This window comes from Neomonachus schauinslandi, chromosome 1, assembly GCF_002201575.2.
Source record: "Neomonachus schauinslandi chromosome 1, ASM220157v2, whole genome shotgun sequence".
Lineage (NCBI taxonomy): Eukaryota > Metazoa > Chordata > Mammalia > Carnivora > Phocidae > Neomonachus > Neomonachus schauinslandi.
In genome coordinates, this window is record NC_058403.1 from 10284247 (window position 1) to 10295562 (window position 11316).

The following is an 11316-nucleotide window of genomic DNA, read 5'->3' on the forward strand; positions in this document are numbered from 1 at the left end:
AAACAGGTTTGTGTCCAGCTTCTCACTAGCTGAGTCACCTTGGACTATGCATCTATTTGGCTATTGACCTATCATTACCAAAAAGCACTGACAGAGCTTAGAACAAACCCACCGCCATGCTAAAGAAGGAGGACACGATGTGGAGAAGCAATTACGACGTGGATCTCTCTCATCGTGGAGAGAGGGACCATGACCCCCAGTGTGCATGTGCGTACGCATGTGTGTCAGAGGTTAGCAGAACATGGTGTTCGACCTCAGTTTCCACCCCGACTAACTCTACTGATTTCATAAATGTGTTTGTAAGATCAGCCATCAGAAAGGATGAATACTTACGATTTACATCGACCTAGATGGAACTGGAGGGGATTATGCTAAGCGAAATCAGTCAAGCAGAGAAAGACAACTATCATATGGTTTCATTCATATGTGGAATATAAGAAACTGTGCGGAGGATCATAGAGGAAGGGAGAGAAAACTGAATGGGAAGTCATCAGAGAGGGAGAAAACCATGAGAGACTCTTAACTCTAGGAAATAAACTGAGGGTTGCTGGAGGGAGGTGGGTGGGGGATGGAGTAATTGGGTGATGGGCATTAAGGAGGGCATGTAATGTGATGAGCACTGGGTGTTATTCGCAACTGATGAATTATTGAACACTACATCTGAAACTAATGATGTAGTATATGTTGGCTAATCGAATTTAAATTTAAAAAATGTGTTTGTAAGCAAGTTGTATAAGACACTCAGAAAACAAATAACAAAAAATGTTATTTTGCAGGGAGAGAAGTCATAGAAATGCATCTTTGCTCATTTCCCTTCAGAGCACATGGTCATAGTCCACACATAGTTATGAAAATACCACCTCCCTTACAAGCTCCTCAGACACCAAGCCCCCACAGAATGGTCTCAGCATGCTCTCTCCTGGAGAATGGTGCATGGACTGCTGCAGCTAACTGGTCTACCAGGATTCACTCAGCTGCCGCTCCTGGACACACACCTACCCCTCCCATCCTGCCATGGCCACGTGGTCTGGCATTACTTGGCTGGCTCCATTTATGTACTCATTTACGTTGGGGGGCAGTTCTCAGTGACAATGCCTATTCAGAGGTCACGTCTTTCCTGAGTTGGACTTCATTCCATCACCAGTTCCACCTGTCTAGAGACCCAAATGTGATGGTAAATGCAAGTTTTTGAGCTCCACAGTAGCTGCATGTTAATAGTTAAATGTGTCCAAAACCTAGTTTAAGAAACTCTTAGACTCTGGCCCAGGATTATTCATTGGTCACACTGAAGTTTTTTAGGTCATGAGAAACTTGCCAGGAAATCCATATCTTAGACTATCCCACCCCTAGACCTTGCCTCAGAGTATACACAATCACCAGGTACTCTTGGATTAGAAGCACCAAATCTGTAAGCAAGACTTCCTTAGTGACTGAATCCCCACAGCTGGTGAAGTCCCTACCTTATTCTTTGTTGTCAGTATTTTGTCGTTTGTTATTGTTATGTTGGTATGTTATTATGTTGTTACCCCCTGTTATGAGTAAAGAAGAATCTTTCTTACTCAATATACTGCAGGGTTACCCTATAATTTGATGACAAATAATTAATACGTCTTTATAAAAAAACAAAAGTAAGAATTAGCATGATTAGCAATTAATTTCCCCATACAATAATCCAGGGAAGCTTTCCTCGGCGCATTCTGTATGTTCTTGACTTTTTTACAAGAATACATTCTTGCATACTTACAGAATAAAACAAAATGACAAATTAGTAAGATGACAATTTCCACAAAGATGGAGACTATAAACCACCAGGTGGCTAAAAGTAGAAGCAGATTTGATTTGCACCTGTTGCTGGGTCATAGGTTATCACTGTGTGGTATATTTGTGGCCGATGTATTTATTTAAAAAAATAGGGGGGAAATGTAAAAGTTAAAAATTGACAAATAAAATAGGGGCTAATTAGTTACAACTGTGTTTACTAGGCTGTCAGATGAAGGCGAAGGGAACGTTTGGAATGTTTGCAGTACTTCTCCTTACAGAACAAATCTGTGAATTCTGCACTCCAGAGATGGCACAGAAAAATTCAACATGTTTACAAAACACAGGAGGTCAGATGTCTACTCTGGAGTGTGGTCCAAATAAAGTGGAGCCCAAAGAAGGAACCTCAAGAAAGCTAAATTTGGCAAAGAAATCCTATTTTAAACTAATTTAAGGATTTTAAATCAAGTACGACAAACGCAAAAGATAGAAGCGTCTAAAGGGTTTTTGCCTGATTTTGGCGTTGGGGTCTTTTTGATTTTAAGGGGAATGATTTGTAGGAGAAAAAGAAAGTGAAAGTGAGGTGCCTTAACAAGCCGACGAGGTACATCTTAAGTGACCCTCAGACCTTATATCAAGTAGCAGTTGCTTAAAGACCAGTCTCCCTGTTTGGAGATCTGTTTTCTTAAAGGAAAAAAAAAAAAAAAGGCGGAGTGGAAGCAGGCAACTGAGCACCAAGCGGATCACGTCAGAAAAGAACAATCTGGATACGCTGTCCATGACAAGCCCCTTGCCTCTGCCCACACAAACTTCTCCTGAGCAGGATCTGAGGAAAAAAATTTATTTTTACGTTTCATAACATTCCTATCCCCAGAGAATGGAGGCAATTAGCTACCTAGAGAGATTTTCTCTTAAGAAAAAAGGGGGGTGGGCACCTGGGTGGCTCAGCCGGTTAAGCGTCTGCCTTCAGCTCAGGTCAAGATCCCAGGGTCCTGGGATCGAGCCCCGCATTGGGCTCCCTGCTCAGTGGGAAGCCTGCTTCTCCCTCTCCCACTCCGCCTGCTTGTGTTCCCTCTCTCGCTGTGTCTCTCTCTGTCAAGTAAATAAATAAAATCTTAAAAAAAAAAAAGAGGCAGGGATGGAATGGGCAGGGGATTGTTTCTGTGCAAAATCAGTGGACGTTTGTGGGAGCTGAGCAGATAAAATGACAAGAATGCGCATTTACACTATGCTTAATTTCAAGCCAGGTACTATTCTAAGTGCTTTATGGAATCTAATTTTTGAATCCCCACAACAACCTCGGGGGGTAGGTACTATGATTATCCCCATTTTATCCATAAGCAACAAAGGCACAGAAAGGTCACGTAGCTTGCCCAAGGTCACACCGCAAGAAAGTAGCAGAGCCAGGATTTGATCCCGCTGGTTCTAAGGTCCCTGCTATTGATTACCACGGTATATACCACCTCGTGCCAGCAGCCACCCATTCAAACCTCCATCATGTTCCAAGCCTGGGCTCCACATGGAGGATGGAAGATGAATTTCACACAGTCAAGGGAAGAGATAAAACATGCAATGTGTGAGTGGACCTTCAACAGAGGGACACCCAACCCGGCCTGGGGTTGGCAAAGGCCCCCCAGAGGAGATGAGGCCTGTGCTGAGTCTAGACACACAGGAGATAACCAGGCAGGAGGCCGGGAGTGGGGCGAGGGGGGAAGAAACTCGATTCGGGCAGAGGGCACAGCACCTGCACAATTTCCAGGCAGGCAAGAATGTGGTTCTCTCAAGGAATGATAACTACTTCAATATGGCTGGCCTGGTGGTACCATGGGTGACAAAGTCGGGGGCGGACACCCAGGCAATACCGCAGAGGCACAAATGCCATCGTGAGTGGCCTGTGGCCTGGCTAAGGAGGGTAGACTCATTTGAAAGTCTACAATAAGCAACTGGTGCAATTTTACTTTCAGAAACAAAGTGATCGGATCTCATTTCCTACCTCACTGGCTATCACCGAGGGCCTAGCCAGGAGAGCTGGGAAATGGAAGCAAGAAGACAAGGTAGGAAGATGTTACTGTATTTCAAAAACCGTAACAAGAAACTGCAAAGATGTGCTGGAAGCAAGTGGCCATGAGACGAAGCAACGGGGAATTGCTTAAATCAAGAGCAGATTTGGGGTACATACAGGCAGCACTGTGTTCAGCTCTGCCCTTCCTCCTCCCCTCCCACTCCCCTTGGCCCTTCCTGCAGACGTCCAGCTCCCAGGGGCCTTCCTAGAGGCTGTGCCCTTAGATTATATCCCAACACTTAACCTTAATATGCTCCAGGGGCTTCAAAAATGCTCAGAACAACGCCTTCCCACTAGTGAAGAAACAAACGCATGCCCTCTCTTCCCTAACTCCCTTGCCCCCCAAATGATTCTTGAAATTCTGGTGTTAATCACTTTGGAAACTTTTCTCTTTTTGCTTATTAGAATTTGCTTACATTCCCGTCAAGGAGCTTTAGGTCCTAACTGGCTTCTATAAGCCTGAAAGTATTTTGAAAGGATTATGATTGAACATGCAATGCACATTCTTGACCTTATTATCTGCTGCTCTCCTGGTCTGGCCAAAGGTCCTCAGAAAGCGCTTTTTTTTTTTTTAAACAAAGATCCCCGTGTGTGTGAGCTACAGCTGGACCTTGCCCCTTATATTTGATGCCTTATAGAAAGGCCTCTTTAAACTCCAAACTTCCTCAGTCGTGTCCTACAGATTCTTTAACAAAACCATTGCTTTCTTCCCATTTGAAGCGAGGTTGAAATATGACATAAAGGCAGATGATGTTCAAGTCACCCAGCATCTCGTGTTCTTCCAAAACCAATGTTAAAATGCTCAACAAATATTATAATATTTAAATAAATTTCCACTTTCCTTCCAAATACTAAGGAGGGATACTTTTTTGGAGCTGAAAACATTGGCCAACTGTGGGCCTCTGAAATTTGAGTCCTGGGGAGACTTCTCACATTACAACCTGTTCGCATTTTTTTTTCCCACTTCAAGTATTAGAGCTTCCTTTGGCATGAATTGCTTTGAACATCAAGAGGGCGTGTCACTTTTTCTCTTCTTCTTTTTTGCTTTTTTTCATTGATTCTTCAGTAATCTCCGGACTAGAAGGGCCAGTTAGGATTTTCAGAACAAAGGACAGTGGGATGCTGGACCCGCACCCCCACTTCCCCTACGACCCTTACCCGACCTCTTTGTTTCCAAACCATCCTGTCTCCCCAAAACGCTCCTGAAACTCCCCCATGACCCCCAGGCTGTGAATAGAAGCGACAATCAGGACACCTGGAAGACCAAGGCTCAAAAAGCGCTACGAGTTGCGGGGACGGCTCAATTTACCTTCACGAAGAGGGTGATGTCGTGCTCCTGCCGCGGGGCCCCCTCCTCCGACGCCTCGCCGTCCTCCCCGCGGCCGTTCACCCGCGCGGTCTCGTCCCCGCCCTCGACGCTGCCCTCCTCCGCCAGGTGGTTGCTGAGTTCGGCCTCCGGCTGCTCGGCCTCCGGCTCCGCGGCCCCGCTTGGCGCGGCCGCCTCCGCCGGCGCGCTGCTGCTGTCTGGGGGCTCCTCCTCGCCCCCGGCTGCGGCCTGCTCGCCTGACTCCTCCGGGCCGCGCTCTTGCCTCTCCTCCTCTGCCTCCTCCATCTCCTCCTGGGGTCCACCCTGGTCCCCGTCCTCGACAGCTTCCGCCCTCGCGTCCCCCGGGGCCACTTCCTCCGACTCTTCTGTCCCCGGGGCCCCCGCCTCGTCGGCGGCGGCGCCCGCCGCTGCACCCCGAGGCTCCCCTGCAAGCTCCCCGGGGCCGCACCCCCCAATCTCCGCCGCTGCGGCCTCCGTGGCCTCGGCCTGGAGCTGGGGGCTGGGGTCCCCTCCGTCCCGGGGTTCACCCTCGGCCCCGTGCGCCCCTCCCGCCTGCCCCGCGGCTTCCATGCTGGCCCCCGGCGTGCCGCCTCCGGGTTCCTCCGGCCCTTGCTCCGCTTTCTCCTTCTCCCCGGGGGCCTCGGGCTCCCCGGGCTCCCCCTGAACCTCCCTCGAGGCTTCGCCCTGCGCGCCGCAGCCGGGGCTCGCCTCCTCCACCTGCTCGGCGCCACTCGCCTCCTCTCCCTGGGGGACCTCGGCGCACCCTGGGGCGTCCTCCTCGGCCTCCGCCTCGCCCTGCGCTGCCCTCGCGCCTTGCGTCTCGGCCCCCGGGCCACTGTCCGCGCCCGGCTCCGGCTCGCCCGCGCACCCTCCGTCGGGATCGGTGCCTTCCGCCGGGTTCACCGCGGCCGTCGCGGCTGCGCCCGCCCCCTCGCTCCTCGGCGCCTCCGCGGCGCGCTCGCTGGCCTCCTCCCGCTCCGCCTCCTGGCCCGCGGCCCCCAGCTCGCCAGGTTTCTCCGCCCGAGGCGCGGGGCCCTCAGGCGGCCCCTGGGGATCTGGGGAGGCCCCCTCCAGCTCCGCGGCCTCGGCCATGGCCGCAGATCCCTGTCCTCCACTGGAGACCCTTCCTTGACACTGCTGATAGAGCCAGTGGCCCTGGGCGAGGAGCTCGGTGCCAGGCGCCCCCTGCGCCCGCTCCAGGAGGACGCCCCGCTCTGGGCTCGGGGAAAGGGGGCCGCCCGGCGGGGCGGAGCGCTGGGGGCAAAATGGGCTCGACCCCAAGACACTGCGCCCGTTCGCCCGGTTTAAGCTTTCTGGTATCTTCCTCCACCGTAACTGCGTCTCCCCGGTTACACGTCTGCTTCCCACCCGGACTCTAATTCTGACCCGGGTTCCCTGGTGGCGCGGGCCACGGAGGAGCAGAGCGTGGCTGGGGAAGGCCTCTTAGCTCCCGCACCCTTTGAAATGCCTGGCCTGCCGTCCTGGGGCTGACCAGAAGTCATCCGTGCCAATGCCATCCCCCTGGGGCTTGGGCGGGGTTTGCACCCCCTCCTCCCTCCCTGTTCGGGTGGCCTGGGAGCCTGGCCAATGACAGCCTTTCTCATGGCCCTTTGGATTTCAGTGAAAAGATCCTGGTTCTATTGGCAGCTTGGGTGTTTTCTGTAACAGCATCAAGTTCCAGAGCCATTTAAATCACCCCCCCCCCAAAACACCCCACACTGGACACCCAAAGACCTAATCACCACTTTCCCCCAGGGACCCAAGCGTTAAGCTTCTCAGCTGGTACCCAATGCAGATGCCCATGTGCTCCCTCAATGTCCAAGAGCAAGTGGGGTAAATCCTGGAAGAAAGGAGAAAGGGAAACCACCTTCCAATTTTTGCAGGCCCTTCCTGCAAGTTCCTGAGGCCCCCATATAGAAGCAAGAGGAGTCGGGTTCAGTTGAGCTGCTCTGACCAGAGATGGGCTCTGTTGTGCATGAGGGGCCCTCTCCTCAAGGTATGACAAGTATGGGGGCGTTATACTGGGGAAAGGTTAGATCCTTCACTCTAAGAGTCTATCTTTCAGATTCTAGGTATTCTAAACCCATGGCTAGTGTTTTAACCTGAGGTGTGTGTTAAGGGCTTGGGGAGGTGGGGATAGGGAGGTGAAAATACAAGATTTAAAGAGGGGAGCTGTGGAATTCACTAGGTTAGGAACCTCCCGGAATCCCAGACTGGACACCTTTTCCCCAAGAAAAGGAAGTTATGATGAAAATTATGTAGTAAGTTTATTATGAGTTAGGCTGAATCACATGGGTTACAGAGAGGACCCCACTGCCCCGGGAAAACCCAGTCTAAATGTGATGGAGCAGGGAGCCCAACTCAAGACTGATTTGAGTTGTCAGGCTTTTAATGGCTTTGACACTGCCCTGAGACACGTTAGTCTATCACGTCCACAGAGGGCTCTGTCATCACTAAAAGATCAGATGGTATCTTTTGATATGGTTTGGAGTCACCCATTTAGCCAACCACCAGGATGCCTCCTTCTAATACTCATTTTCCATCACTGACAGGTGACAAGACAGGAGCCCAGTGTCACCTAGATTCGTGCTACCTTTCTCCAAGGTTGTGCCCTATCGGGAAAGGAAGGGGCCGGCAGCTTCGTCACCACAAAGCACGGCATGCACACATAGAAACTAGAAAGAACTGTCAGACACAGACCCTGCTTTGCAAATGCTCCAGTCGCCGGGAAAATCCTGCAGCATTTGCAAAGCGAGACAGCCTTATTTCTTAAGGAAGGACAAAGTCAGCGCCATCAGCCCCAGACAGCAAACACAGTCCAGGACAATGCAAAGCCTGTGAGGCCAGATGTGTTTCAGAAAACAGAATTCTTCGAAATAGAAAGATGGCAGAGTGTATATTATACTTTCCAGTGTATATTATGTAACGCGGTACATGACCCTGTGATCAGACATGTTATTATTTCTGCAGTGGCACAATTCACATTAGATGCAATATGTAAAAACCATACATAGCTTCAGGGACCGCAGTTCAAGTTCACCACCAAATGAGTTCTGGTCAGTCTGGCTTTGCTTCCAGATGAGGTCCCCCCAAAAGCTGGCAGTTTTCAGAGTTTTTTGGATTTCAGAATGTAAACATGCAGTGTGGTCCTGTGACCCACTGCAGGGCTCTAGGTGTATTTGCTCTACTTGGAAACATCCAAGATTAGTTACATCTATACATTGCTTCTTAATAACAAACCAACTGTCTCCAGTGCTCTGTTTTCACAAAGAACCAAATTAAAGGCACTTACGTATGTGAGTAACAATACTCCATGAGCCTTAACTCAAGCAAGGTTTATAGAAATGTCCTGGTTATGGGAAGGTTGGCATCTCTAAAAAACCTCCTTTTGAATCAAGCGATAATCAAGAGACGATTAACTCATGGACACAAACTCAGTACAGTTGACTGGCTGGCTGAAGGCTAGCCCCAGATAGTGTCCTTGTCAAAAAACAGCAATAAAAAAGTCTATTCTGTCCTAGCAACTGATCCTGCACATCCAACAAAGCTGTTTTATTCTCTAGGATTAGGATTTATTCCTGTATACTGTTTAGATTCATTTACTCACATTGACATTGGCTTTCAAAATAACACCAGGCCATCTGTAGAATGTAGACTCTTTCACATTTTAATCATAATCTTAATAATTGTTAAATGTTTACATCACATAATTCTGCAAATTTCTTTTATTTTCTATAATTAAACAAATGTATTATTTTTAAATACATTAAATACTCCAAGCTAAAAATTGGAAAGACAGAGAATAACAGAGCTCTTTACAATTTTTCTGTAATTCCATTACTCATAATAAATAGTTTCTTCATTTTTGAGAGAGAGAGACTATTCTGGACACTGGACATACAGCAACGAACAAAGCCTTGCAGGGCTTTGGGATGGAGCAAAAGTAAATAAGCAAGCAATTAAGCCAGACACCTTTGGATAATGTTCAGCTTTATATAGACTTACACTCTTATACTCACACATGCATATTCTGAAAACCTTAACTCCTTTCACTCACACCCTTCATCCAACCTGCCAATAAATCCTATTATCTCTGCTTTTTAAAACATATCCAGACTCTAACCTCTTCTCTCTACGCCCACTGCTCCCCACTGGACCAAGCCACCATTACCTCCCATCTGGTCCTGGTTTCCCCTTGCTTTTCTTGTCTGTTCTCCACCCCACAATCAGATGACCCCCCTCGAAATCACGAGTCCACCAGGCCACTTTTATGCTGGAATCCTTTCTTTTTTTATTTTTTATTTCTTTTTTTAAAGATTTTGTTTTTAAGTAATCCCTACACCCAACATGGGGCTTAAACTCACAACCCTGAGATCAAGAGTCACATGCTCTACCGACTGAGCAAGCTGGGCATCTCTATGCTTGAAACCTTTCAAAGGCTTCCTGTCTCACACCAAGAAAAAGTCAAGTCCTTATCCATCAAGTATGTATCCTATAAAATCAGGCACCCCAATCTCTTTCTGGTCTCACTGGCTTCTTACACATCAGCCTTTCTGCTGTTGCCAGAATTTGCTGGGCATTTGTCTGCCTGGTTGCTCCCTACATCTGTGTAGCTCACCCCTTACCTTGTTGAGATTTTCATAAGCTATTTCCTCTAAGCACCCTATTTCACTTTATTATCTTATTTTTGTGGTGATAACATTTAGGATCTACCCTTTTAGCAATATACAATACGATATTAACTATGGTGACATTGTGGTACCTTAGATCTCCAGAACGTATTCATCTGGCATCACTGAAACTTTGTGCCATTGACCAACCTCTACCTACTTGGCCCTCCCCTCCCCAGCCTTTGCTAACCACCGTTCTACTCTCTGTTTATATGAGTTTGACCCTTTAGATTCCACATATAAGTGAGGTCATGCAGTATTGTCTTTCTGTATCTGGCTTATTTCACTTAACAGAATGTCCCATAGGTGTCACAAAAGGCAGGTTCCCCTTCTTTTTAAAAACTGAATAATATTCCATCATGTGTATATAACATGTTTTCTTTCTCGGTTCATCCATCAAGAGATATACACATTGTTTCCATATCCTGACTATTGTGAGTAATGGATAAGCATCCTATTTTAAAGCTCAATTCCTACTCCCTGTCAGCCTTTTCGGCCTTATTTTTCCCATAGTTGTTATCTCCCCATGACATATAATGTATTTTGCTTCTTTATTATCTGTCTGCCCAGTCCCACCCCACTAGGATGCTGGTGCATGAGCCAGGGGTTTTTGTTGTCAGTGCCTAGGACAGGACTGAGCACGTCATAGCAGAAGCCTAATACCTACTGAGTAATGAATACATGGATGCTTTCAAATACATATGTATCGACTCCAACCAGTTTTCAAAAATACTCACCTCAGTTGGTTTTATACTTTGGGGGACAAGCTAATGTCACAGACACTGTCCACAGAAATTCTTATCTACTGACTTTGGTGAATACTTCAGCGAATACTTTTAATTATTAGCAAAGGCCAAGTCAGTTCATACACAGAAACACAAAAGGAAATACCAAAGAAACACAATTGTGAAGGTCAAGGTTAAGGTGCTTAGAGGTTGGCACATCGTTAACTCAGCAGTCGGCACCAGATTAGCTATTTAAATACCAAGGAGGGTTAGACAGAGGTGACAGATTCGAGGCTGGGATGCAAGAGACAAATGTACAGGTAATCAAGTAGTTCTTAGTAATTACAGAGCTTGCCTACCATATATTACTAGGAATCACGAAGTAGGATAACTCAGGGATTAACGAGGGAAAACTCAAGGGCTTATAACTTAACAATGTGAAGATTTGTCCTTTTGCTGTTTTTCCAGAACGAATGGGCTCACGTCCATAGAGATCTCCTCTTTCTCTAGCAGGTGTCTGTTCCATTCAGAAGGATCCTTGGGATTTCAATGTATGTATAACATTCAGATCACAGGATGCATTATGACTGAGCGAAAGTCCCCCTTGCGCTGATTTCTCTTCAAACAACTGTTCCTCCTCACCTTAGAGTGGCCCCAAACCTGCCTTAATTTCCCTGGATTTACCCAGTTAATTGCAAAGGTATATTTCAGTTAAAAGAAGGCTATCACTGGGGCGCCTGGCTGGCTCAGTCGGTGGAGCATGCGACCCTTGAT

At 47.8% G+C, this 11316-nt stretch overlaps 1 protein-coding gene across 1 annotated transcript in view; it reads right to left on the minus strand.

Annotated features, from left to right (window-relative positions):
* The window catches only part of CLIC6 (chloride intracellular channel 6), a 41296-nt gene extending 35057 nt beyond the window's left edge, over positions 1-6239 (minus strand). The window contains exon 1 of the mRNA XM_021677975.1: positions 5130-6239. Within this exon, the coding sequence (XP_021533650.1) occupies positions 5130-6239 (1110 nt within the window). The remainder of the gene's footprint in view (positions 1-5129) is intronic.
* Positions 6240-11316: the final 5077 nt, after the last annotated feature.